Source organism: Piliocolobus tephrosceles, chromosome 8 (assembly GCF_002776525.5).
Source record: "Piliocolobus tephrosceles isolate RC106 chromosome 8, ASM277652v3, whole genome shotgun sequence".
Taxonomy (NCBI): Eukaryota; Metazoa; Chordata; class Mammalia; order Primates; family Cercopithecidae; genus Piliocolobus; species Piliocolobus tephrosceles.
In genome coordinates, this window is record NC_045441.1 from 66,608,179 (window position 1) to 66,635,155 (window position 26,977).

Consider the following 26,977-nt stretch of genomic DNA (forward strand, 5'->3'; position numbering starts at 1 on the left):
ACAAAGGTCCTTGCTTCCCCTTCACCTTTCCACCATGCCTGTAAGTTTCTTCCAAGCCATGTGGAACTGTGAGTCAATTAAACCTCTTTCCTTTATAAATTACCCAGTCTTCGGTATTTCTTAAGAGCAGTGTGAAAACAGACTAATACAATATACCTAACATCATATGAGCATCATAGCTTAGCCTAGTGTATTAGCCTATTCTCACATTGCTAATAAAGATATACCTGAGACTGGGTAAATTATAAAGGAAAGAGGTTTAATGGACTCACGGTTCCACATGGCGGAAGGTGAAGGAATAGCAAAGGAACATCTTACATGGCAGCAGGCAAAAGTGTGTGCAGGGAAACTCCCCTTTATAAAACCATCAGATCTCGTGAGACTTATTCACTAACAGGAGAACAGCAAGGGAAAAACCCACCTTTATGATTCAATTACCTCTCATTGGATTCCTCCCAGGACACATGGGAATTATGGGAGCTACAATTCAAGATGAGATTTGGGTAGGGACACAACCAAACCATATCACCTAGCCTATCTTAAACGTGCTCAGAACACTTGCATTAGCCTACAGTTGGGCAAAACTATCTGGAAACACAGTACACTACAGACTATCAATTGTTTATCCTCAAGATAGCATGGCTGGGAGCTGAGGTTGACTGACGCTGCCTGGCATCGCAAGAATGTTGCACCACATGTGTCTAGCCTGGGAAAGGGTCAAAATTCAAAACCTGAAGTATAGTTTTTGCTGAGTGTGCATTGCTTTCACACCATTGTAAACTATGAAAATCATAAGTTGAGCCATGTAAATTGGAGACCATTGTCCTTACACTGAAGGCTATAATGTAAGTTACAGGTTTCTTCACATTTTGTCATTAATTTTCTACAATTATGACACAATAAAGTATATAATTATAAACATATGTTCCTTTCCAGAGAAAATCTTTGAAGAAAACTGAAGTTCAAATCTGATACTTAGCTTTTACTAGCATCTATATTTAATATTAATTTTTCTTTAAAAATATGCCTAATTAGATGCCATAAAATCCTTTCTCAGTTCATCCTATGTGTTGAATTGAGAATAGATTGGATTTGGCTTCAGGTACAATAATTTGCATTATGAAACAAAGATTTGTCAATTTTTTTGTCATGTATTAAGACAAATGAAAGAGAAGAAAGCAGTAAATGTGAAAATAATGCGTTGTAGGATGCGAATACAGATGTTCCTCTCACTAACAGCAAGTTAGCTTCCCATAGGTCAAATGTCAACACATTCAGGATACAGCAATGTCAATTTGCCTGGGGCAGGAGTATGCATTAATTAGGTTCTGAGGGTTAAAAACCCACTCATCAGATGTAAGCAACTCTAATTTTGTGAATGCTTATTAGTACTGCATAACATTACCTGAATACAACTCTATATATCACATCCAGAAATATACAGTGATGGTAAAATGTGTCTGTCTTCTCAGTTTTAAATGAAAAGATTCATTATTTTGTTTTATGTGGATTTCATGTGGATATATGAAAACACAGTTTAAAATTGTAATCTAGCATGATAAATTCTGGTATTGACTAACTTTTTGGATAAGAAATAAAAGACAATCTACATCTAAAGTCTGTCATGTATGATGAATTCCACCTAAGATCTTTGTTAATTTCTCAGATTGCAAATACAACTATAGTCAGAACTTCTGACCTGGACTTACACAGTCCTGGGCACTATTAATAGATTTCAAGACTGTAAAACTCCTGAAATTTTAGCGATAATTCTGCACATATATATCATGTGTTTATATCAGGGCAGATGGTTTACACCTGTCATCAAATTTTTCAAGTATCTGTGATCCACAGAAAATTAAAAACCACTGCTCTACGTATTAATATTTACCTAATACAATTTATAAAGCTATTTTCAGACTAATTGGCTCTAGCAACCAGATTTCTTTTTTGTGCTAATTGTATTTTTTACAGAAAAGAAATGAGAATAAAAGGCTTAATAACACTTGACTAAGATTTCTGCATTCATGGAAACAAGTAGAGAATAATGAGGCTAAGTGAAGTGTTGGACGGTATAGAACTTAGGTTGGTTCAAGAGTTAATAGAGATCTCATACCTCATCTTTACCAGGTCTTCGCTTTTGTATTATTTGCCAGTAGCTAAGAATATAATCATTAATAATTACAAGGTAGATATGATCTATGTATTATGCAAATATACATATATAAATATACTATATACAAAAAGAAAATTATTTTGTCAAGTCCTTAGACTTGCATCACTTTGTGACAGGATTTGAATTTATACTGTCAGTTCTGGGCTATCCCTTCTCCTTCTAACTCTGTTCTGATTCTTTTACATACATCACTCCAGCAATGAGTGAGCAAGACGTGAAGTTAAAGATTATAATTACTGAGAGACAAAAACTCTTAGAAGATATAGGTATATTTATTGACTCTCAGAAGATAAATTCTGGTACAAATTCTACTGCATTAAGACTTGGCTTCCTCCTCCACTGGAGAAAAAATTTCTGCAAAACTTTTCTGCCTAAAAGTAGGATTCCACCATTAATAAATTTATTCTCATTATTAATTCTCCAAATATCAAGTACTCATAAGGACAAACCACTATGGAGGTGATAAAAATTAAACTGGAATGAAGAGCCCCTATCCTCAAGATGTTGACTATCTAGGAGGACATAAAAAAACCATAAATGATCACAATATTTGACAGTGGTAAGTTTCAAAAGAAAAGTAGAAATTTGATGTTTACAGCCAGTGTCATAACGTGGTATTAGGCCTACCAAATATATTCACTTCTGTGACACATTCGCAGATGGTGACCTTCTATATGATAATTTTGGTGCATTTCCTTAAAAAATTCTGTTTTTCTGAGGTCTGTTGCTCCACGACTTTTGGTTCTTGAGATTTATGCTCCTGTGCAGTCTGGGCCTGAGCTTCATTAGCACCTGATTTACCATGAGTGCAGATGGTTATTGGAAATAAAAAGTCAGCCATTTCCTATGATTAAATCTCTCATGGGCGGCATCTCCCTCTTAGCTATTTCCTTACTATTGCATATGATTCATTCGCAAGCAGAACAGTGATTATTATATGATTGTTAAATCTAAAGTGGAAAGGAAAGTAGAATATTAGAAAAAGTCTAGTAGCTTATTAATATATATTATGTGCTACAATGAAGATGATTTTACCTAAGTATTAGCAAGATGATAGATTTATGGATGATGAGAGAAAATTACTCTATTGTGACGACTGAATGTAACAAAAAGAATACAGATTTTCTCTTTTTTTCCTTCCCTTCCCTTCCTTTCTTCCTCCCTCCCTCCCTCCTTCCCTTCCTTCCTTTCCTTCCTTCCTTCCTTTTTTATTCCTTTGCTTGCCCTGTTTGAAGGAGTTATTGTTTAAACCAGTAATCCCCCAAAATGCCTCCTCATTTTGGTCACTTGCCAGCACTTCTGGGCAATAATTTTATTGTGATTCTTGCAGGCAAAGGACAGGAATTTCAGGGTTGTTAATTGCTATGTCTGTATTTTTAGAGCTTAGAGGAAAGCAAACCTTGTTTTTAACAGAAATGTGCACTAGTTGTTTTATTGGAAATAATTGTTATTTTTTCATTTGGCACACTTATGAGATAGTAGTAGTGTCAGAAAAATTTCATCACTTTCAAAATTTTGCATATTCTTTGTATTATACTGAGTCAATAAAGTCGATGGCCACACAGTATAGAGCTAACCTGTAGAATAGAAACTTGTTGATTTGCCTAGTTATATACAGTATTTAACTGTCCTATCATATTTCTTTTCTTTCCTGTTAAAGTCTAATTGTACAATTGAAAGACAATCACAATTACCAAAGCTCATTTCTCTCTAATTCATTTTCATTATTACATTTATTTAGGTTACTTAGTTTCCACTCTAAGAGTTTAGATATGAAAGAAGCCTTAGTAATGAAATTTAAGCACTGCCTCTGCTGATTTTTTGGAGCATGTTTTGCTTCTATTTCCCGAATGCTCTTGTAGCAAATAATTGCTTAAAAAGATAAAATGCACATACACAAAGAAACCCCAATTTTGTTTTTTTTTTAATACAAGCACTACCACTAACTGTATCCTCCACATGTCAAATATGCTACACAGCTAAATGCCTGGCCATAACCTACTAGCACAATCTTATCTCTTCATGAGCTAACCCTCTATTGCAGGCTCATAGGCCTTCTTTCCACTGGTTTCTGGTATCAGCTCCTTTCTCCCACATTGACTTTGCACTTACAAGTCGCCTGTGCCAGAATGTGCTTCCCCCTAGGAATCACAACCTATCATAAAATATTTTTACTTTTCTTTCTTTTACATGCCACCATAGCAATTTCATAATATTTGTGTGACTATTTGAAGAGTCCGTGTCTTTTCCTCTATACAATACATTAGAGACTATAGACAAAGATTATGAAAGCTTTTGCTGAGTTTTGCATATGTTGCATTTATCACAGTGTCTGGTATATATGTTTTTGTGTCTTTTATCTATTTGTTCTTAGCACACCAGGCTAGTTTTAGTTTTATTTGTTCTTAGCACACCAGACTAAGTTTTTAGTAGCTTTAATCAGCAGTAAGTTACTGTTTCTCATATTTCTGTGAATTAGCCTGGCAGTTCTTTAGCTATAGTAATCTGGTGGAGGAACCAGAGGCTAAGCCCAGCCAGGATACTGTGTCTCCCTCTCCTAGTGGTTTTCCATTCGGGGCTTATTAACACAGAAGTCTCATGACAATGCTCCAAGAAGGGGAAGGTGACATTTATGAACCCCACAAAGCATAGAATCTGGAGCTTACACATCACTTCCGTAATGTTCCATTTGTCAAAATAAGTCACAAGGTTGGTCCTGATTCAAGAGGGCCTAGAAAGAGATTCACGTCTGGAAGGGAGAAGCAGTAGCACAGTCTCACTGCATAGAAGGAAGCTTACAGGAATGGGAAGAACTCCTGCCTGTTAAACAATCTACCACTGTATTAAATAGTATATTGTAATACATTAATAGACATGTAATACCAAACAAAATAATATAATAATATGAACATAATTGTCATTTAATTATAAAACCTAGCCCAGAAATTGACTAGATTAACTGTTTTATGTTTCGTTGAATTTGTTTTAGGTTTTTATTGTATATACACTTTAAGAATGAGAAGAGGTGGAGAGAGTGTTATATTAATTCTAAGTTATATAGGCAATCTAATCTTACAGTTATATAAATAATAATTATAAGCAATATGAGGGCAGAAACTTTATATATTTTAATCATTGATGAATTTCCAGCAACTAGAATAGTGCTTCATGCATAACAGGTATTCAATAAATACTTGTTGAATGAATGAATGAGCAAAAATAAAAGACATTTTCTCTGTGGTCTTCCCTTTTATGTTCATTGGGAAGTTGCCATTTGTTCTCATCTGTCTCGAATGATTAAATTCCCAATTTTTAGAGAAATAACTTAACTAGAAATAGAGGTCCTGCTCACATATGTTGTTCAATGAATTCTTGATAATCAAATGCCAAAATGTAGGGACATCAAAACTTACAAGAATAATCTTTATGAGTTATTTTATGAACATTTGATCACCCACTAAAAAGAGCCTCCAGGAGATTTTGCTTTCTTATTGATTGGTACAAAATGACAGTAATATATTTTCTCTAATCTCTGTAATCTGTTCAGTATAGAAAGCATATCTAAATGAGTCACTAACCTAAATGAGTGACCGTAAATATCCAATAATATTCAGAATTTGATTTCAATACTGTATCTAGATTCAGGCTGCAGAACTATTTCTCTGGATAAGAGTCTCACTTTGTTCTGACTCATGTAAAAATACAGGTCATTTTTAAAATTTAAATCTGGTAAATGAATGCCACATGTTGCTAGTATTTTAATATAGAGAAAAAGGGTGATTTGGCTATTTGTTGATGGTAATGCAAATTGAAATTAGTTTTATCTTATAAAAATATTCCCAGTTGGAATTCATCTCCATTTATTATCTGTTTATATGGACATAATTTCAAATAGGAGAAAATGGTATAAGGGCTAGGCATATTTTAAAAATAAAACATTAGATAATATTGGAGAGAAAAGGAGAGGGGATGTTTCCTTTACGTACATCTTAGAATTATTTAACATGTACTTGAATGTACTGGCAAAATGATTAATCCCCAAATGACAATTCCTACATCTGTCAATTAGTTTATGTACAAGTCAGCTTGAATATTTTATATAAATTATAGCATTATGACTGAAAACAAAAACAGATCATGATATTTCAGGGAGTCATCTGAGTCCCTCAAGATGTAAATCAATGACAAAAAATGCAATCTAAATAATAATGGATTTACTGATTCATGTGTTAGACTATATAATTCTTCAATTTGATTAAAAATATCACTATTTTCAATATAATTCAAGTAGCCTGATTCTTATTTCTTATCATTTTTCTACAAGATAATTAATGTGTATGTAAAACCACTCTTTCATAGCATTAGAAAAAGGAGAATTGTTCTGTTTTTTTCTATTTCTAGCATGAGAGAACTTTTAAGGTGATTGGCATTTTCAAAATGCAAAGTTATGCTTCTTGTTACAGAATTGGAAAAAGACTGCTGATGTGTGAAGAAAAACAAAAGGTAAAAAAACACTTAACTAATTTTCAGAGAATAGAAACAAGTTTTATTAGAAGTATTTCTTTTTAAGTTGTGAAGCTGTGGTATTCTTCACAGAATATAGGTAAGGGAAATAATGTGTGAAGGAGCTAGAGAGGTGTAATTTTTTTCTCAATTTTTGCAAGTTTTACAAAATACAGCATCTAAAAATTGATTAAGAAAAATAGATTAGAATGTAGCAGATATAATATGTTCTAATGTTACACAATTATTGATTTAAAATTATTCTATACCACTGAAGACATTTGAAAAGTATTAATTGGCCTTTCAGTGATGAAAGTAAAGGTATTTTTCCAAAATAAATGTATACTCTCTTTTTTCACATGTTGAACTGCCTATGTTGCATTTTGAGATTGCTTTGTCTGGTGATTTGGGGTGTCATTCATATTTGAATATGCCAAGCAAATATTAATAAACAAGGTTATTTAGCTTAATAATCTGAATTCCCTTCAAATATTTGTTAGATGCCCAAAGTTACCAATTAATGTCTATACTAGTTGCAAAAAGTTGCCCATGATTTAGGATGGGAAATCTGACCTGTCTTTGAAGTCTACTGAAAAACCTACATTAAATTAACTTCCTGAAACTTAGTAGGTGCTCCTTAAATATCTGTTGAACTCTATTAAAACTATTGAACTCTATATTCTTTTTTAAAATATATACTTTAAGTTCTAAGGTACATGTGTGCAACGTGAAGGTTTGTTACATAGTTAAACATGTGCTATGTCAGTTTGCTGCACCCATTAACTCGTCATTTACATGAGGTATTTCTCCTAATGCTATCCCTCCCCCAGCCCTTCACCCCATGACAGGCCCCAGTGTGCGATGTTCCCCTCCCTGTGATCAAGTGTTCTCATTGTTCAGTTCCCACCTATGAGTGAAAAAACATGCAGTGTTTGGTTTTCTGTCCTTGTGATAGTTTGCTCAGAATGATGGTTTCCAGCTGCATCCATGTCCCTGCAAAGGACATGAACTCATCCTTTTTTATGGCTGCATAGTATTCCATGGTGTATATGTGCCACATTTTCTTAATCCAGTCTATCACTGATGGACATTTGGATTGGTTCCAAGTCTCTGCTTTTGTGAATAGTGCTGCAATAAACATATGTGTGCATGTGTCTTTATAGCAGCATGATTTATAATCCCTTGGGTAAATAATCAGTAATGGGATCTCTGTGTCACATGATATTGCCAGTGATAGATCCCTGAGGAATAGCCACACTGTCTTCCACAATGGTTGAACTAATTTACACTCCCACCAACAGTGTAAAAGCATTTCTATTTATCCACATCCTCTCCAGCATCTGTTGTTTCCTGACTTTTTAATGATCGCCATTCTAACGGGTGTGAGATGGTATCTTATTGTGGTTTTGATTTGCATTTCTCTGATGACCAGTGATGATGAGCATTTTTTAATGTGTCTGTTGGCTGTATAAATGTCTTCTTTGAGCAGTGTCTCCTCATATCCTTTGCCCACTTTTTGATGGGGTTGCTTGATTTTTTTCTTGTGAATTTGTTTAAGCTCTTTGTAGATTCTGGATATTAGCCCTTTGTCAGATGGGTAGATTGCATAAATTATCTCCCATTCTGTAGGTTGCCTATTCATGCTGATGGTAGTTTCTTTTGCTGTGCAGAAGCTCTTTAGTTTAATAAGATTCCATTTGTCAATTTTGGCTTTTGTTACCATTGCTTTTGGTGTTTTAGTAATGAAGTCCTTGCCCATGCCTATGTCCAGAATGGTATTGCCTAGGTTTTCTTCTAGGGTTTTTATGGTTTTAGGTCTAACATTTAAGTCTTTAATCCATCTTGAATTAATTTTTGTATAAGGTGTAAGAAAGGGATCCAGTTTCAGCTTTCTACATATGGCTAGCCAGCTTTCCCAGCACCATATATTAAATAGGGAATCCTTCCCCCATTTCTTGTTTTTGTCAGGTTTGTCAAAGATCAGATGGTTGTAGATGTGTTGCATTACTTCTGAGGCCTCTGTTCTGTTCCATTGATGTATATATATATATATATACACACACACATATATATACACACACACATATATATGTGTGTATATATATGTTTTGGTACCAATACCATGCTGTTTTGGTTACTGTAGCCTTGTAGTATAGTTTGAAGTCAGGTAGTGTGATGCCTCCAGCTTTGTTCTTTTTGCTTAGGATTATCTTGGCAATGCAGGCTCTTTTTTGGGCCCATATGAACTTTAAAGTATTTTTTTCCAATTCTGTGAAGAAAGTCATTGGTAGCTTGATGGTGATGGCCTTGAATCTATAAATTATCTTGGGCAGTATGGCCATTTTCACAATTCTTCCTAACCATGAGCATGGAATGTTCTTCCATTTGTATTTCGTTGAACATGGTTTGTAGTTCTCCTTGAAGAGGTCCTTCACATCCCTTGTAAGTTGGATTCCTAGGTATTTTATTCTCTTTGTAGCAATTGTGAATTGGAATTCACTCATGATTCGGTTCTGCTGTCTGCTATTGGTGTACTTGTGAATTTTGCACATTGATTTTGTATTCTGAGACTTTGCTGAAGTTGCTTATCAGCTTAAGCAGATTTTGGGCTGAGATTATGGGGGTTTCTTAAATATACAATCATGTCATCTGCAAACAGGGAGAATTTGACTTCCTCTTTTCCTTATTGAATATGGCTAACTAGAAAAAACAGTGTAGAGAAGATTTTAAATGACCTGATGGAGCTGAAAACCATGGCATGAGAACTACGTGAGGCATGCATAAGCTTCAATAGCCGAATCAATCAAGTGGAAGAAAGGGTATCAGTGATTGAAGAACAAATTAATGAAATAAATCAAGAAGTTTAAAGAACAAAGAGTAAAAAGAAATGAACAAAGCCTCTAAGAAATATGGGATTATATGTGAAAAGACCAAATCTACATTTGACTGGTATACCTGAAAGTGATGGGGGGAATGAAACCAAGTTAGAAAACACACTTCAGGATATTATCCAGGAGAACTTCCCCAACCTAGTAAGGCAGGCCAACATTCAAATTCAGGAAATACAGAGAACACCACAAAGATACTCCTCGAGAAGAGCAACCTCAAGACACATAACTGTCAGATTCACCAAGGTTAAAATGAAGGAAAAACTGTTAAGGGCAGCCAGAGAGAAATGTTGGGTTACCCACAAAGGGAAGCCCATCAGACTAACAGTGGATCTCTCGGCAGAAACTCTACAAGCCAGAAGAGAGAAGAGGCCAATATTCAACATTCTTAAAGAAAAGAATTTTCAACCCAGAATTTCATATCCAGCCAAACTAAGCTTCATAAGTGAAGGATAAATAAAATCCTTTACAGACAAGCAAATGCTGAGAGATTTTGTCACCATGAAGCCTGCCTTACAAGAACTTCTGAAGGAAGCACTAAACATGGAAAGGAACAACCAGTACCAGTCACTGCAAAAACATGCCAAATTGTAAAGACCATAGATGCGATAAAGAAACTGCATCAACTAATAGGCAAAATAACAGCTAACATCACAATCACAGGATCAAATTCACACATAACAATATTAACCTTAAATGTAAATGGGCTAAATGCCCCAATTAAAAGACACAGACTGGCCAATTGGATAAAGAGTCAAGACCTATTGGTGTGCTATATTCAGGAGACCCATCTCACGTGCAAAGACACACGTAGGCTCAAAATAAAGGGATGGAGGAAGACCTACCAAGAAATGGAAACAACAACAACAACAAAAAGCAGGGGTTGCAATTCTAGTCACTGATAAAAAAGACTTTAAACCAACAAAGATCAAAAGAGACAAAGAAGGCCATTACATAATGGTAAAGGGATCAATTCATCAGGAAGAGCTAACTATCCTAAATATATATACAACTAATACAGGAGCACCCAGATTCATAAAGCAAGTCCTTAGAGACTTACAAAGAGAATTAGACTCCCACACAACAATAATGGGAGACTTTTACAACCCACTGTCAATATTAGACAGATCAACGAGACAGAAGGTTAACAAGTATATCCAGGACATGAACTCAGCTCTGCACCAAGCGGACCAAATAGACATCTACAGAACGCTCCACCCCAAATCAACAGAATATACATTCTTCTCAGCACCACATCACACTTATTCCAAAACTGACCACATAGTTGGAAGTAAAGCACTCCTCAGCAAATGTAAAAGAACAGAAATCACAACAAACTGTCTCTCAGACCACAGTGAAATCAAACTAGAACTCAGGATTAAGAAACTCACTCACAATCATACAACTACATGGAAACTGAACAACCTGCTCCTGAATGACTACTTGGTAAATAATAAAATGAATGCAGAAATAAAGATGTTCTTTGAAACCAATGGAACAAAGATACAACGTGCCACAATCTCTGAGATACATTTAAAGCAGTGTGAAAAGGGAAATTTATAGCACTAAATGTCCACAAGAGAAAGCAGGAAAGATCTAAAATTGACACCCTAACATCACAAAATTAAAAGAACTAGAGAAGCAAGAGCAAACAAATTAAAAAGCTAACAGAAGGCAAAAAATAACTAAGATTAGAGCAGAACTGAAGGAGATAAGAGACATAAAAAAAACCCTCAAAAAATCAATGAATCCAGGAGCTGGTTTTTTGAAACGATCAACAAAATTGATAGACTGCTAGAAAGACTAATAAAGAAGAAAACAGAGAAGATTCAAATAGACACAATAAAAAATGATAAAGGGGATATCACCACCAATCCCACAGAAATACAAACTACCATCAGATAATACTATAAACACATCTATGCAAATAAACTAGAAAATCTAGAATAAATGGATAAATTCCTGGACACACACACTCTCCCAAGACTAAACCAGGAAGAAGTGGAATCTCTGAATAGACCAATAACAGGCTCTGAAATTGAGGCAATAACTGATAGCCTACCAACCAAAAAAAGTCCAGGACGAGATGGATTCACAGCCAAATTCTACCAGAGGTACAAAGAGGAGCTGGTACCATTCCTTCTGAAACTATTCCAATTCATAGAGAAAGACAGAATCCTTCCTAACTCATTTTATGAGGCCAGCATCATCCTTATACCAAAGTCTGGCAGAATCACAACAAAAAAAAGAGAATTTTAGACCAATATCCCTGATGAACATCAATGCGAAAATCCTCAATAAAATGCTGCCAAACCAAATCCAACAGCACATCAAAAAGCTTATCCACCACTATCAAGTTGGCTTCATCCCTGGGATGCAAGGCTGGTTCAGCATACACAAATCAATCAACATAATCCATCACATAAACAGAACCAACAACAAAAACCACGATTATCTCCATAGATGCAGAAAAGGCCTTTGACAAAATTCAAGAGCCTTCATGCTAAAAACTCTCAATAAACTAGGTATTGATGGAACATATCTCAAAATAATAGGAGCTGTTTATGACAAACCCACAGCCAATATCATACTGAATGGGCAAAAACTGGAAACATTCCTTTTGAAAACTGGCACAAGACAGGGATGCCCTCTCTCACCACTCCTATTCAACAGTGTTGGAAGTTCTGGCCAGGGCAATCAGACAAGGAGAAAGAAATGAACTTTATATTCTTACAGTCTCACACCTGTGCTTAAACAATTGATTGACTTAATGCATTCAATAAAGACCACTAAATAGGATGGGGGGTGGTGGAGAGAGACATGGAGGGAGAGAGAGAGAGGGAGAGAGCCAAGAAAGTCAACTGGTGAATAGCAGAAAGGGGATGGGGGAACAAGCAATTCTTCCACTATTTGTTGTCTAGCTCAACATAGTCAGCTAGTATAATCCAGCTAGTTGTTTCTGCTGCCTAGGAAGGTTATTTGGGTTTTCCAGTGGGCACTGTCTTGATTATGTGATCATCCATAGTCCAGAGTCTCACTCTCATCTTGGTAAATGCAGAGACATAATTGAATCATGACACCCAGAAATGGTCAGGCTCTTATTCACTTGCTCAACTTTACCTACTATAAAATATATATACCACTCATATATAGGGGAGGTGATGATAATTCCTTTCCAGGGATTCAGATACACAATTCCATAATTTAAAACATCCCATTAATGATATCAAAATCCATAGAAAGCCAAATTAACTTCCAGATTTCTTGGTTACTATGGAATTTCAGCAAAAGAACCTTTGGAAGGCCTAGCCAATTTCCTTTTAAGGAGAGCTCTCAACTTGCTTTTATTGTATACACACATACCATCTTGTGTATCTCCTTTATAGCACTTGATCTCAGTTTATAGTAAATAATGTATTTTTTCTAATACAAAGTAAGTGTTCTGCGGAGATCTTTTCTTGTAGAAACATAATTCCAATTCTTATCACAGTACTGGACCTATAGTAAATGCTCAGATTGTTGAATAAATGAATTTATATTCTACTAGAAAGAGGGTTATGCTAACCTCCCCTGATATCCAAAGTCAGGAGTAGAAACGTGCTAATATGTGCATTTGTAGTGCCCTCTTATTTTTTAAGTCTTATTGAAAACAATTTTTGTTTGTTGGACACATTTTATTTATGATTATTATTCAATTAAATAAACTACAGCTTTTTGTGTATACAGGAACACATACCTTATTACCTTTTGTTATCAGTTTTCACTAGGCTGTACATGTTCCTATTTATATTATAGAGAAATACCATATCTTAAATATTTTTGCAGATAATTTCAGACGTCAAGGTATATTTTATTAATTTAAACACCACAAGATGACTCTATTTGTAAGTTATTGGATGTGAGATGGGGGAATATGAAAAGTGTCAACTTACTCACCACTCACTGGTCTATACAGACTTCACTGACAATGATAAAATATCAGACGCAAATTGGGAGTCCTCCAAAAAAGCAGCGTTTCATGTTTTTTAAAAAAAAAATTATTTCACTCATATAAGTGTGAAAATGACTCTTAGAAAATTTAGGGGGACAGCAAGTCAGATGAGGAAAGTATATCCAGTGATATTTACGTATCTTGGCACAAGATATAAATAAGGAATTATGCTGAACAGAAATTCTCTACTTTATCTCCTTTATTTCAGCCACTACCAAGTTTCATATTTAGAAAAATAATATTGTATGAAAAATATATCACTTCATTTATGTTTTCTAGTATCTCAATAATATATGTGAAAATTCTCTTATAAAACATAATGGGTTATGTTTTGAGTATGCTTTGGCTGCAAGTGACAGAATATGCAAAATAAATAATGAGTCTATTTATAAATTTCTCATGAGTAGAAATTCAGAGACTATTTCACGGTTACTGATGAGCCAGTTCAGCTCTGTCCATCATCTGGGTCATCTCTGGGTTTACCTTGTCTTTTCCTGCATGGAGGCAAGATGGCTGCTTCATCTTCAGTTATTTTTCCTTCACAACATGCAAAAACAGGAAAAGAGAGGCAAAGCTTTTACTTTTTATGTGTCTTGATCAGAGAAAAAAAATCTTTACTAGATGCCCACTGTATACTTCCCTCAGGTTCCATTAGTCAGCTCTAGGTTACATTGTCTTCTTTAGTTGGCTTATTTCAGAAGAGGGAAATAAAGGCACTTAAACAGAAATATGAACAAAGGTGTCTTCTAATGATGAGCTTTCTGGCCTATAACATTTTCCTTATGGCTAAGGAAAAACAGGTTCAAGTAATGCTGCACTCATTATTGTATATAATGAGAGACATTTGGGGGAAAAAAGCTAGGGTTTCTTGAGCTAGATTTTGCTACTTCCCATGAAATATTGGAAGCATCACTTATAAGCTCATTTGAGACAGTGCTATGATCTGTAACAACAGCAATTATTACTATCATACATTTCATTAAATCTTTCTAACAAATTTCTTAGGGACACTTTTATTATTATGAAACATTTATTTTTGTTTGTTTGTTTTTGAGACAGAGTTTCACTCTTGTTGCCCAGGCTGGAATGTAATGTCACGACCTCAGCTCACTGCAACCTCCGCCTCCCGGGTTCAGACGATTCTCCTGCCTCAGCCTCCCGAGTAGCCGGGATTACAGGCACATGCCACCATGCCGGGCTAATTTTTGTATTTTTAGGAGAGACTGGGTTTCACCATGTTGGTCAGGCTGGTCTCAAACTCCTGACCTCATGATCCGCCTACCTCTGCCTCCCCAAGTGCTGGGATTACAGGCATGAACCACTAATAGTAAAGATTTAATTATTATTGAAATATATTCAATTCTCTACATGATTGGTTATTGTTTAAACATTTTATAGGTTTCATTTTACATTTCATATCATTATGAATTTATCACTGCTCTTAGGGACTTACTTTGTGTACCTTTTTGGTATGACTCTGCCATGTGGGATCACTACTGCTTAGATACTTTTTCCATTTTCATTCTGTTAATTAGTTCTAATGTACAATACAAATAGAGAACAAGAGAACACTTAGGTAAGAAATAATTAGTATTATGATAGAAAATTCTTATACATCAAAACACTTAAATAACCATGTTTTTTTCCATAGGGAATTGTTGAAATAATTAAAAACTAAAATATTTGATCTTTGGGTGCATCCTTCTCATACACTTATATATAAAAAAAGTTTCTTTACTCCTGTAAAAGTAATTCAGGTTAAAAATTATAGTTTTAGAATATCCATCTTTTCTTTTACAAACTAAGATGGAGTATCATATGATTCTGTCTGAAGTTTCTATAGCTTGTTTCATTGTCTCCCTGGGACTTAACAAGCACATCTTATGAATGAACATTAGATACAAGCATTTTTATATGTCATTTGAATAAATTTATATCTCTACCTGTTGTCTGGAAATATGAAAAATGTTTGCTTTCTTTGGTATGAATATTAAATGTCTCCACTGCAGTGATTATAGCTGTGTTTCCTCCTTATAAAATAATATTGTCAACATTATTCTCTTACTCCAAAAACAGTACACATTTCTATGAACAAAAAAGCCTGGGTTTAGGGGTTTAAATAAAATGGAGGTCTTTCTATAACATGTATAGAATTTAGGGTCACTTCCACCACTAATGTGTTCATATGAATAGTAATTGCCATAAAACTGTAGTTTCAAGTTTCTATGAGCAAATACATAACTTTTTATATACTTAAATTTGATACTATAATTTTTACAAATTTGAGTAAAAGTTCCCATTCATGCCACTATTACATACTTTGAGCAACCTTTTTCATAACTCTTTATTGGTGATTTATAGTTGCCAATAAAAAAAATTACACTGCTGATTTTATTCAACTGGTCCAGGACTTAGTTCTTAACAAATACCTATGGCCATAGTTCATACAGATGACATTTAATTTCCCAGGGGACTTCAAGAAGTGATGAAAAACAAACTACAAATGTATCCTCCCTTTCCTTCTGCACTGACCTAGGGCTCCTTTGCCGACCAGGCCCCCTGTGCCCTGCCAACATTCTGCCTGCTGCAGCTACTCTGGGAGTGCTTTTCCCTCCCTGAACTGCAGCTTTCAGAAACTGCACATTCACTGGTGAATCAGGTCCCACCGGGGCCCTTCCATTTGACTTGTGGTGTATTTTTTAAAGTGATACCTCACTACATTTAGGAATAAACGAGTAACCCTATAACCCATGTTTAGTGTAACGTTTCTTGGCAATGAAAAAGTGAATAAAACCGAATTGATTCTATGACATAAATGTACCACTTGAAACACTTACTCTGCAGTATTACTATAAGTCAACATTTCCCATTAACCACCACAGTTAAGCAAGTCCAAATTCCTGCTATGCTTCAAGGGTATGGCATAGAATTATGAGACTGAGTTTTAGTACTAAAATAAAGTTATTGCATAACATAGTTAAAAACTATGTTCTCCATGAGAAAATTATTTTAAAACCAGATTTGAAATGAGCTTAAAATATTTTAATAATAGAACAAAAGTAAAAACAACTAATTAAAAAGATGGTATTTCTGAAACATTCTTAGTAATTAAATATTTAATTTCATTTTAACTAAACTACTTAGAATTTTTTTTATTTGAAAAGCTAGTATCAAAAGAAATTTATTTTCTCCTCTGTTGAGCATGTTATCTACATAATGTAAGTCAAATCACTTAGTTAAGGATGCTTGAAAATGAGTTCAGTGTCTAGCAGAAGTCTTTCTGTTTTATACATAATAAATTATCTTCCTGTGCCACCTAAATCCCCACTAAATACATGAAAAATAATAAAACAAATGCACCTGTAAGAAAAAAATATGACTTCTCAGAGTAATTTCAGTAAGTTAAAACTTTTTCGTTTGCTTATGACTTTTGAGCCTTCTACAGTAAGACAAATGAGATAATTTCATAGCCCTCTATATGTTACATCTATGTTAGAAATGAGTTTCACGTCCGCTTAGGTAACTTTGTATTCTTTTTGGAAAATGCACTGGTACTTTACTTTCATTTGTTTGTTTTGTTTTATGTTTGCTACATTAACGTTACTAAGCCAATGAAAGCCAAAATAAAAGGCATGTAAGGCAGGAAGAAAAACTCCAAGGAAAATATATTGCTGGAAATTAGATTACCCATTTGAAAGCTAAAAACTTGAAGAACTGAATATTAACTAAATTTCATAGCAACAAGGATTTTGCTTGAACAAAATCTCTGATAGTTCACATTACTCAGGACATGTAAAAGAAGCAAAATTAGTTAGTATGAAAATGCCAGGTAAATGGGAGCAAATTTCTTCATCTTTACCCATCTGGTAGCCAAGCACTTTAAGCATTAAATGGAAACTTGTAGATTTACAATTACATTCATTGGCATAGGGTTTACTATGTTAATTCAAATAATAATTATATGAATAACTTTTTGTGAGGTTTATAGGACCTTTGTTACTATCCCTGGAGTCACAAAATCTGTCCAGGAATACAATAAACTTGACTTTGCTGTGACCATTTCACAGTAGGTTAAATGTCCAGTTGCCATATTCTTAAAGCCCAAAGCTATGTTTTCACTGACAAATTTAAGTTTGAATTATTTGGATCATTTTCTAATGTGAGCCATAAAAGCAGATAGCATAAATGCTTAAATGTGCTTTTTTGCATTTCTACAACCTAAAACCAGTTTGGTTGAAAAAAAAATAAAATTTAACAGCCTTTAATTTGTCATGTGGAATCTGATACCATGTGCATTTTATTACCTCCATATATTTATCTAAGTGAAACATAAAATGGTTGTAATAATGGAGAATTTAAAGTAGCTTTTGCACATGAGCAGTAATGCTAACTAATATGATGAATAAGGGCTGAATGCAAATTCTCAGAATTTCTGTTTCTTGTGATATGTTTGCTAAAGTGAGTATATCTTGGATAACTGATAGAAACACACATAATCCTAATTAAGCTGTGAAGAACTTTGATGGACATAATGTAAATACAAGGAATAATCATTTCTATACAAGCCAAAGCCGTGTGTGTGTGTGTGTATATATATATATTTTTTAATTTTCAAACTACATTACAGTGTACATTAAATCACAGAACCTGCCAAAATATAAACCCATATCTCTTTGTATGCTGGATTAAGACTCTGGTATTCTCATCTATGCATTCAGAGATAATCTATGTATGGAATAAATCAGTATAATCAAATATCACCAGTTACTGTTGATTCTACCTCATTTATAGCTCTTGAATTCAACCCCTCTTTTCCATTTCTCTTGCCAGTTGGTTAGGCCTTCAATTATATTTTATATGAATTATTCCAATAACTACGGTTCTCTTAATGACACCAGCATTTCAACCCTCCAGCCCATTTTTGTGTTTCTGACAGATTTGTTTGCCCATAAAACAAAGTTCACCATGTCACCCCTCTGATAACAAACTTCTGTCAGCTTCTTCTTAATCCATAAGATCAAGTCTAAAACCATTAACTTGACTTACGTGTTCTGAAACAGACCATACCACACTTGTTAGTCTGTATTCAGCCTACTCTTAAAATCATACAGCACTCCCAAAGGTGCACAGAACTTGTCTATTCTTCCTTCTCTGCTTGCCTTCTACTTCTTATTCATTCACGTGCTACCTTTTATTCTAAAGCTTACAGGACTCTTGAGATAAAATTAGTTGAATCATTGAAGTGTGTTCCTCCTACAATAGTTGGCTCATATTTCATTTAGAAATTATATTTATTATATTTTATAATAGACCAATGTTTCTTTGTTCAGCTTTACTGAGGTACAAATCACCTGAAAATTACATATATTCAAGATTTTTTTTTACTACTTTTTTATTTTGATCATTTTGATAAGTGTGGGATGATATCTCATTGTGGTTTTAACTTGTATTTCTCTAAAAGCTAATGTTGCTGAGCATCTTTACACATTTTTTTTCCATCTGTATATCTATTTTGGTGAAATGTCTGTTTATGTCTTTTCTTTCTTTCTAATTAAATTGTTTGGGTTGTTTTTACTGTCAAATCATCAGAGTTCTCTATATATTCTAAATACTAGTCCTTTGCTATAATGCATTCATACCATATACTACTACTCAGTGATAAAAGAAACTGTTGATACATGAAACAACTTGGATGAATCTAAGTGAGAAATTCAAATGCCAAAATTTGCTTAATATATAAGTCCACTTATATCTATTCTTGAAATAAAAAAAAATATATATATAGAACTGGATGACAGATTAGTGGTCGTCAGAGTAAAGGAAGGAGTGGGGCCAGGTGGAAGTGGATGTGGTTATAAAAGGGCAACATGAGGGAACCTAAGGGAACCTTGTGGTGATGGGAATGTTCTGCATCTTGACTGTATCAATGTCAGCACTGTGGTTGTCCTGTTGTACTAGTTTGCAAGATATTTCATTGGGGGAAGCTGTAACGGGCACATTGGACTCCTCCGTGTTACTTTTTACAACTGCACCGGAATTTAAAATTATCTCAAAATAATGTCTACTTATTATTCTCCAGCTTTATTAAGGTATAATTTACAAATAAAAATTGTATATATTCAAGATGTACAACATTATGTTTTCATATATTGTGAAATAATTATCACAATGAAGATAATTACATATCCATCACTTCATAAAGTAACTTTTGTGGTGAGAATACTTAAAATCTACTTTTCTAGTTAATTTCAAATATATAATACATTATTTTCCCCCTGGCTACCATACATTAATTATAGCCATCATACTGTACATTAGGTCTCCAAAACTTACTCATCTTATAACTGTAAGTCTGTATCCTTTGACCAACATTTCCTTATTTCCCCCATCCTTGACCCCTGATAACCATAGTTGTACTCTTTGCTTCTATGTATTTGACTTTTTTTGATTCTGCATATAAGTGAGATCATGTAAGATTTGTCTTTATGTTCTAGTTTCCTTCACTTAGCATAAGGTCCAAGAAGTTCATCTATGTTGCAACAAATAGCAGGATCTCCTTCTTTTTTAAGGCTGAATAATATTGTGTGTGTGTGTGTGTGTGTGTGTGTGTGTGTGTGTACATATATCCACTGACAGACTCTTAGGTTGTTCATTCATCTTGGTGATTGTGAATAATGCTTCAATGAACAAAGGAGTGCAGACACCTCTTTGAGGTACTGATTTCACTTCTTTGGGGTATATATACAGAAGAGAGATTGCTGGATCATATGGTTGTTCTATTTTTTAATTTTTTTAGGAAACTTAGTACTGTTTTCCATAATGGCTATAGAAATTTATATTCTCACCAACAGTATACAGATGTTCCCTTTTCTCCACACCCTTGCCAGTACTTGTTATCTGAGGTGTTTTTGAAAATAGCCATCCTAACAAAAAAAGAGGTGATACCTAATTGTGGTTTTGAGACAGTATAGGGAAGAGACTCAGTCCTGGCAAATAAAGGACATAATAACCAAGATCCCAGTGAGCCTCACATGTCCAGGCATACTCCCTCCACTAACCTTCCTGCTCCCTTAACAAACTGATATGCCCATAAATTTACAACATTCTTAGCTCCTTGGGGACAAAGGTAATTGCATTTATATTTGTATCTTTAGTGCTTAACACAGCGAATGTTCTCATTAAACTTTTGTTGAATTAATGAATGAATCCTGGAAGATCTGGAGAAAAGAATAACACAAAAATGTTATTAGGAAGTTGCTAAATATAGAAAGACTGTTCCAACAGTCATAACGTATTCATTAAGAATGTCTTCAGACCTCTTGGTATAAACCAATCTTTTTCTCGCCATCTACAGAATGATATGTTTTTCATCAGAATGATAAATCTCAATAGTAAAATATTTTAATTTTATATGACTTCAGTGTATAAATTTACAAAAGAATATCGATTCTATAAAATAGACATTTACATTAATTTAATATATACCTCCTACCGATCTCACCAGCTATCATCTATTTACATCTGCTCACATATATGAAATCAGGCCATAAACTAAGTCAAATATTCTCTGGAAAAGATTAAAGATTCATGGTGCTAGAATCCTGTGAAACTTATCCTGACCTTCAGATTACTGGCCTGAATATGACTGATTCATGAAGGGATTGTGAATTTTGTAAGCAAGTAAAACCTTGTGAGAGCCTAAACATTATTGACTATGTTTAGATAGATAATATAACATTACTTTGTATTTTATAATTTTATATCAGAGAACTCTGTATAATAATAAGCACTCTATTGGGTTTAACATAGCGTAATAATAAGCACTCTATTAGGTTTAATGTCATTTTCCAAACCAATAATAGGCTTGAACTAAGTAGTAAGGCCCTTGACAAATGTCTTTTTAATTGTCAAAATGTTTTACATTCTAATGTAAGAAGCAGATATCAATATTTATAAGTTAAACAGAATACTTCAATTTGATATGAGAGACATACTCGAATACCATAACAGAAACTTCTTTGTTTCATTTCTGTGTGTGAAAATGTCTGTCACTTACATGTATTGTCTTCTAATTGAGGGCATGATCACTATTAGAACTATGTATAATCAAATATTGCATTTTTTCACAAGAACAAAGTTTCAAATCCAATACTAGATAATATACAAATCTATTTGACCTTTGTAAAATTACATTCAGTGATAACAAATTTAATTACCTGGTACAAAAAGCCAAAAATACCATCAAGTCATAGAAGAAAATAAATTTTGAGTCTTTTACTTTAAGATTAAATACTGAAATTACTTTAATTATATTTTCTTTGCAACTTTTATTGATATAATATTATTACATTCTTAGTTATTTTATTCTATATTAGTTCTTGAAATAACTAAAAAAACTTTATGCTGTATCATAATTTCCCACTATTGCACACACTTCACTTGTTGCCTAAGAACAAGCTAAGAATCATGAGCATTAAAACCATTTTTAAAACTGTGATGAAGCAACAAAAAATTAAAGGTGCACTTGAGTCTGCTAGATCAACACATTCTTATAATCCCCTCAAGGCCATCATACAGTTTGGCACCAACATTAAAGCTTTGAAAATTATATGACCATCTATTACATTTTAGATGTCACATGTCCTCAGACCTTTTCTATTATAACACAAGACAGAGTTACATCATTTTTTAAAAGATCCCTCTGTTAATGATGGTTGTCTAAGGTGCTTCTTCCTTTTCTTTTTCAGAATGAAGAACAAATTTTGGTATTTTGAGTTTGGCACATCTGAAACTTTCTCAGCCACCTGCAAGAAGCTACATGAATCTGTAGAAATAGAAGTAAGAAAAAAATGAATTCTCTTTTGTAATACAATGAAATGGCTTGAGCTTGGTTGTTAGTGTGTTTGCATTGGAGCCCATGGAATGAAATATATATTAGCAATCCACAGAGACTTACTCAAGATTTTAAATTGTCATTTCTTTCACTCATTTGGAATACAGCACTATCTGACATACTAAAGTTAAGTGTAGATATGGGTTGTTTTATGATAGCATAATAGAATGAGAAGTGGAACACAACTTTGGAAATCGATGCAGTTGTTACTGGGCATAGTGCAGCTAGAAAGGTGTAAGATAAAAGCAGTTGAAAAGAAAAAAGTTGCAGAATACATAAAAAATATTATTTTCGGGTCTCAATATCGTATAACCTTTAAAACACAGTTTGCTAAAATTGTACTTACTTTTATGAATAAAGGTTAAAAAGTATACTTTTCCATTCCATTCCCATTCATTAACTAGGTTTTCTCAGTTTCCAAGGTTGCCATTTCCCCATTACATTTATAGAAAGTGGAAATGCCAAGAAAGAGAGCAAAGATAGCAAGAAAAGACACATTTTAAAAAGACTTGGAGCAAATAGGTCTATAAAAAAAAAAGACATTGTAGGACTCAAAATTTTGGAGAAATATTATAAAAGAAAATGACTTCGTTATATTGAGAGATTTTTAGGGGTTAAAGAAAAAAGAAAAGTTGTATTTTGATAAATGATAAAGACAAAACCAGAAGAACAGAATTATGAAACATGAAACATTTAATGACTAGTTAATATAAATTGAGAAACATTGGCTTCAACGCTTTTCATTTTAAAAATAAATGCAAAAATTTGCTACTGATACCTAAATCATTAGTTGCTTATATTCAGGTAATAAGTTTGGTAAACAGAAGTAGTTATGGACCACATAATGGCCTGACTAGGTTCTTCATTATCCTAACTTTCCAATTTGCTGTTATTAATAATACTACTACTCTCAGTGTAACCTTTTAGCACTTTTATCTCATCATGATTGGTAAATATAATTAAGTATTAGAATAAATGATCACTGAATGGGAAAAAACCCTTCATAACGGGATCAGATCATAACCTTAGAAAGGAACATAGTAACAGAGGTGAAGGATTTGGGTTCAACATAGACTTTCTGTTATTACTATTTAGGATGATATATCTGTGTATATATATGATATATGTACACATATAACTGTATACAAAAATGATATATATATAAAACACATATATAACTATATACATGTATATCTATGTAACTATATATGTACTACAGTTACATATTTAGTTATATATTACATATGCCATATAACTACATAAATATTTAGTATATATAGTTATGTGTCTTATGTATTGTTATATACATATAAATATTTATGTGTATATATATTCAATAAAACATGTACATTCCCCCTTTACTCTGAGAATCATTATTTTTTTAAAAAACTGCTTTATATACTAGATTTTGAGTATTTCTTAACCTCAAAAATTATGCTCAAATACAATTTGCAGCAGAAACTGAAAAGTTTTAGAAAAATTAGAAGTATGGCTTTGGTTGAATGTACATGGAGATCCTGAATCCTCCTGCACCTCCCTTTACTTTATTCTACCCTTGAGCACAGATTGAAAAGCCATTGATCTATAAGATAAGATTCTATGTATCACAAAGTAAAAACAAAAAACAAAAAAACTTTAAGTGTTGTATTTATAGCAAAATATTTTGAATGAAAATACATTTGAAAATGGTGATTTGTAATGTGATAAATAATGATAAAATTAAGTGGTTTTGATCCACAGACCTTGAGATCTTAAACTATTTAGAATGTTCTCCAATAATCTGGGCCTGTAGAACTACGTTATGTTTCTTGGAGTGCTGTTTCCACTTACTCTCTCAGCCTGGCCTTCTAGCTCTGCATCCCTGGCTTATTTTGGGTGCTATTACATAATATGTATAAATCACAGCCGGCACTGTGTGCATGCCCCCTTGTATTTTTGCATATCTTGGTGTGTATGTCTGTGTGTGTGTGTGTGTGTGTGTGTGTGTGTGTGTGTATGAATAGCAAGGCAAAATCTGCTCTGCTCACTTTTTAATGAATCCTGTCTATCATATTAGCAGAATATGCCTTTCTACCCTCAAGGTTAGTTTATAATTAAATATAACAAAAACAGCAATTCGAAGATTTGATTCTGTTTGTTGTTGCTTCCTATTTGTCCTAAAATTATACCTACTATGGTTAGAAAAATATATAACAGAATAAACTACTTCAGTAAAAACAGAACGTCCAGCAATAGATACATGTTTTATAGGCAGCTTTTTCAAAATCAAACTCTCTTTTGTGTGTCTTTTTTATTTAATATTTCTCTTTCACATATGAGTTCCTTCCAAAGAGGGCAAACATTTGGGTATATATGAATATCATGGAATAATAGTTAAGATTTACCTATTATTAACTGCTTCACAGGTGATGCTAAACAATGCACATATATTATTTGATTTAGTCTTCATCAAAACCTTATGATACTATTATATCTCCATTGCAGAGATAAACATTTTCTTCAGTAATTTAAGAGAAATAAGAATTATGTTGCTGCCACAATGTTCAAATCTCATGAGCAAATTGATTGAAAAACATATATATTTACATATATATGTAGAGTTAATGATACACAAAGTAGAATTTTTTAAAGATATTTACTTATCTTCTAACTTTATTACAAAAGATAAAAATAAATTTTTTAAAGTTACAAGAAAATTTTTTTTTTTTTTTTTTTTTTTTTTTTTGAGACGGGGTCTTGCTCTGTGGCCCAGGCCGGAGTGCAGTGGCGGGATCTCAGCTCACTGCAAGCTCCGCCTCCCGGGTTTACGCCATTCTCCTGCCTCAGCCTCCCGAGTAGCTGGGACTACAGGCGCCCGCCACCTCGCCCGGCTAGTTTTTTGTATTTTTTTAGTAGAGACGGGGTTTCACCGTGTTAGCCAGGATGGTCTCTATCTCCTGACCTCGTGATCCGCCCGTCTCAGCCTCCCGAAGGGCTGGGATTACAGGCTTGAGCCACCGCGCCCGGCAAGAAAATATTTTAAAACCAATGTTTATATTAAAGTATTTAGGGCAGGGGGTGAAATGTGTGCCTAAGAAACTCAGGTCAGCATTTGGAATTGAAGATACAGAGTTCATGAATGTTTAGTTTGCTCAGAGTACTGGGCAAAGTTAATGAGGGAATAAGAAAACCTATTCTATAGATATTTCAGTCTTTTGGTTGACAGGGAGACTGGGAAAGATGGTAAATTTTAAAGCCAAGAATTTCCATCCCAAAATACTGATTTATTGTAATTATTAAGTACCCCTAGAAACCTAAATGATCTCGAGAATTAATAAATGGCATGAGTAGCATCAAAAACACAAAATAAATTAGCAGGATTCAAAAGACAATGGCTCAGTAACCTCGAAAACAGAGTTCTTAAAGGCAATAGCCAGAATTCCCAAGCACAGTCTCTGCCCCATGTGTCCTAATACCGAAATTACCTATAAAATAATGTTTTAGGTTTCATGGAGTAAAAATAGAAATTTTTATCTGACATAGACATAGAATCAGACCCACTATGGAAAAAAATTACAGTTTATCATTAATTGTATCTCATCACATTTACCATCCACACTCCAAAGTTCTTTACATGTTTTAAATAGTCCTATCAACTGACATGTTAAGTGGATCTGCACCTCTGTCCAATGTGACTCAGGACTCATTTATTCACGAAGATTAAAACACATTGGCAGAAAAACTGAAACTGTCTTCTTTTCTTTTAGATAAATTTGTCTCTGGAATAAGATCTTCCATTTTAAAACTGAAAAGAGTGGACAATGGCATCACAGCCTTGCACTCTATAAATAGCTCCCATAGTATTATATGTTAATGACCTTTTTTTCTACCTAATAAAAATACTCAGGATTTATTGACTAACTGAGGCTGTTAGCTTTTAAGCTTTTATATTCTTTTCCTCTGTAGCTACCTTTTTAAAAGTCATAAATCTCAAAGGGAATGAAAATATTATCTGACACAGTACTATAACTTGTTTATATTTCATAGCCTTCACCTCAGCTTTTATTTTCATGCACTCAACTGGTGTGCTACAATTACTGGTCTCCATCAGAACCAGCACTGAAATTTTCCAGACTAATGAACATAATGTTAAAGCAAACAGAGGAAGGTAGCCTGGGGTCAAGAACAAGTGGAAACAAATCATTAATAAATAGCAATTTATTTAAGTACATTGTCCTGCTCTCAAAGGAACATCAGTGTTCTTCATCAGTCCTTGTTCTTTGCGACTCTTTCAGAATTTTTTTTTCACTTCTCAGAGAGCTACTTACTCTGTTTCCCTAAAACTAAACATGACAAGGCTCTGAAGAGTGAAAACATGAATAATGGCATACACTGATGTTTTTCAATTGTCACATGTAACTCAGCTGGTTCAATTTTTTTTTTTTTTTTTTTTTAAAAGAAGCCTCTTTGCAACATGCTCTCCTTTTCTGCAGATGAACAAAGGAATCCTCCTTCACTAATTCTGAAAGTAACTTGTCACAGTGGGG

General features: G+C 33.8%; 1 protein-coding gene across 19 annotated transcripts in view; it reads left to right on the top strand.

Moving 5' to 3' along the window:
* The window catches only part of DGKB (diacylglycerol kinase beta), an 824,940-nt gene that overhangs the window by 611,505 nt on the left and 186,458 nt on the right, over positions 1-26,977 (top strand). For all 19 annotated transcript variants that reach the window (XM_023215889.3, XM_023215898.3, XM_023215895.3 and 16 more), the window contains one exon: positions 22,306-22,396. In XM_023215889.3, the coding sequence (XP_023071657.2) occupies positions 22,306-22,396 (91 nt within the window). The remainder of the gene's footprint in view (positions 1-22,305; positions 22,397-26,977) is intronic.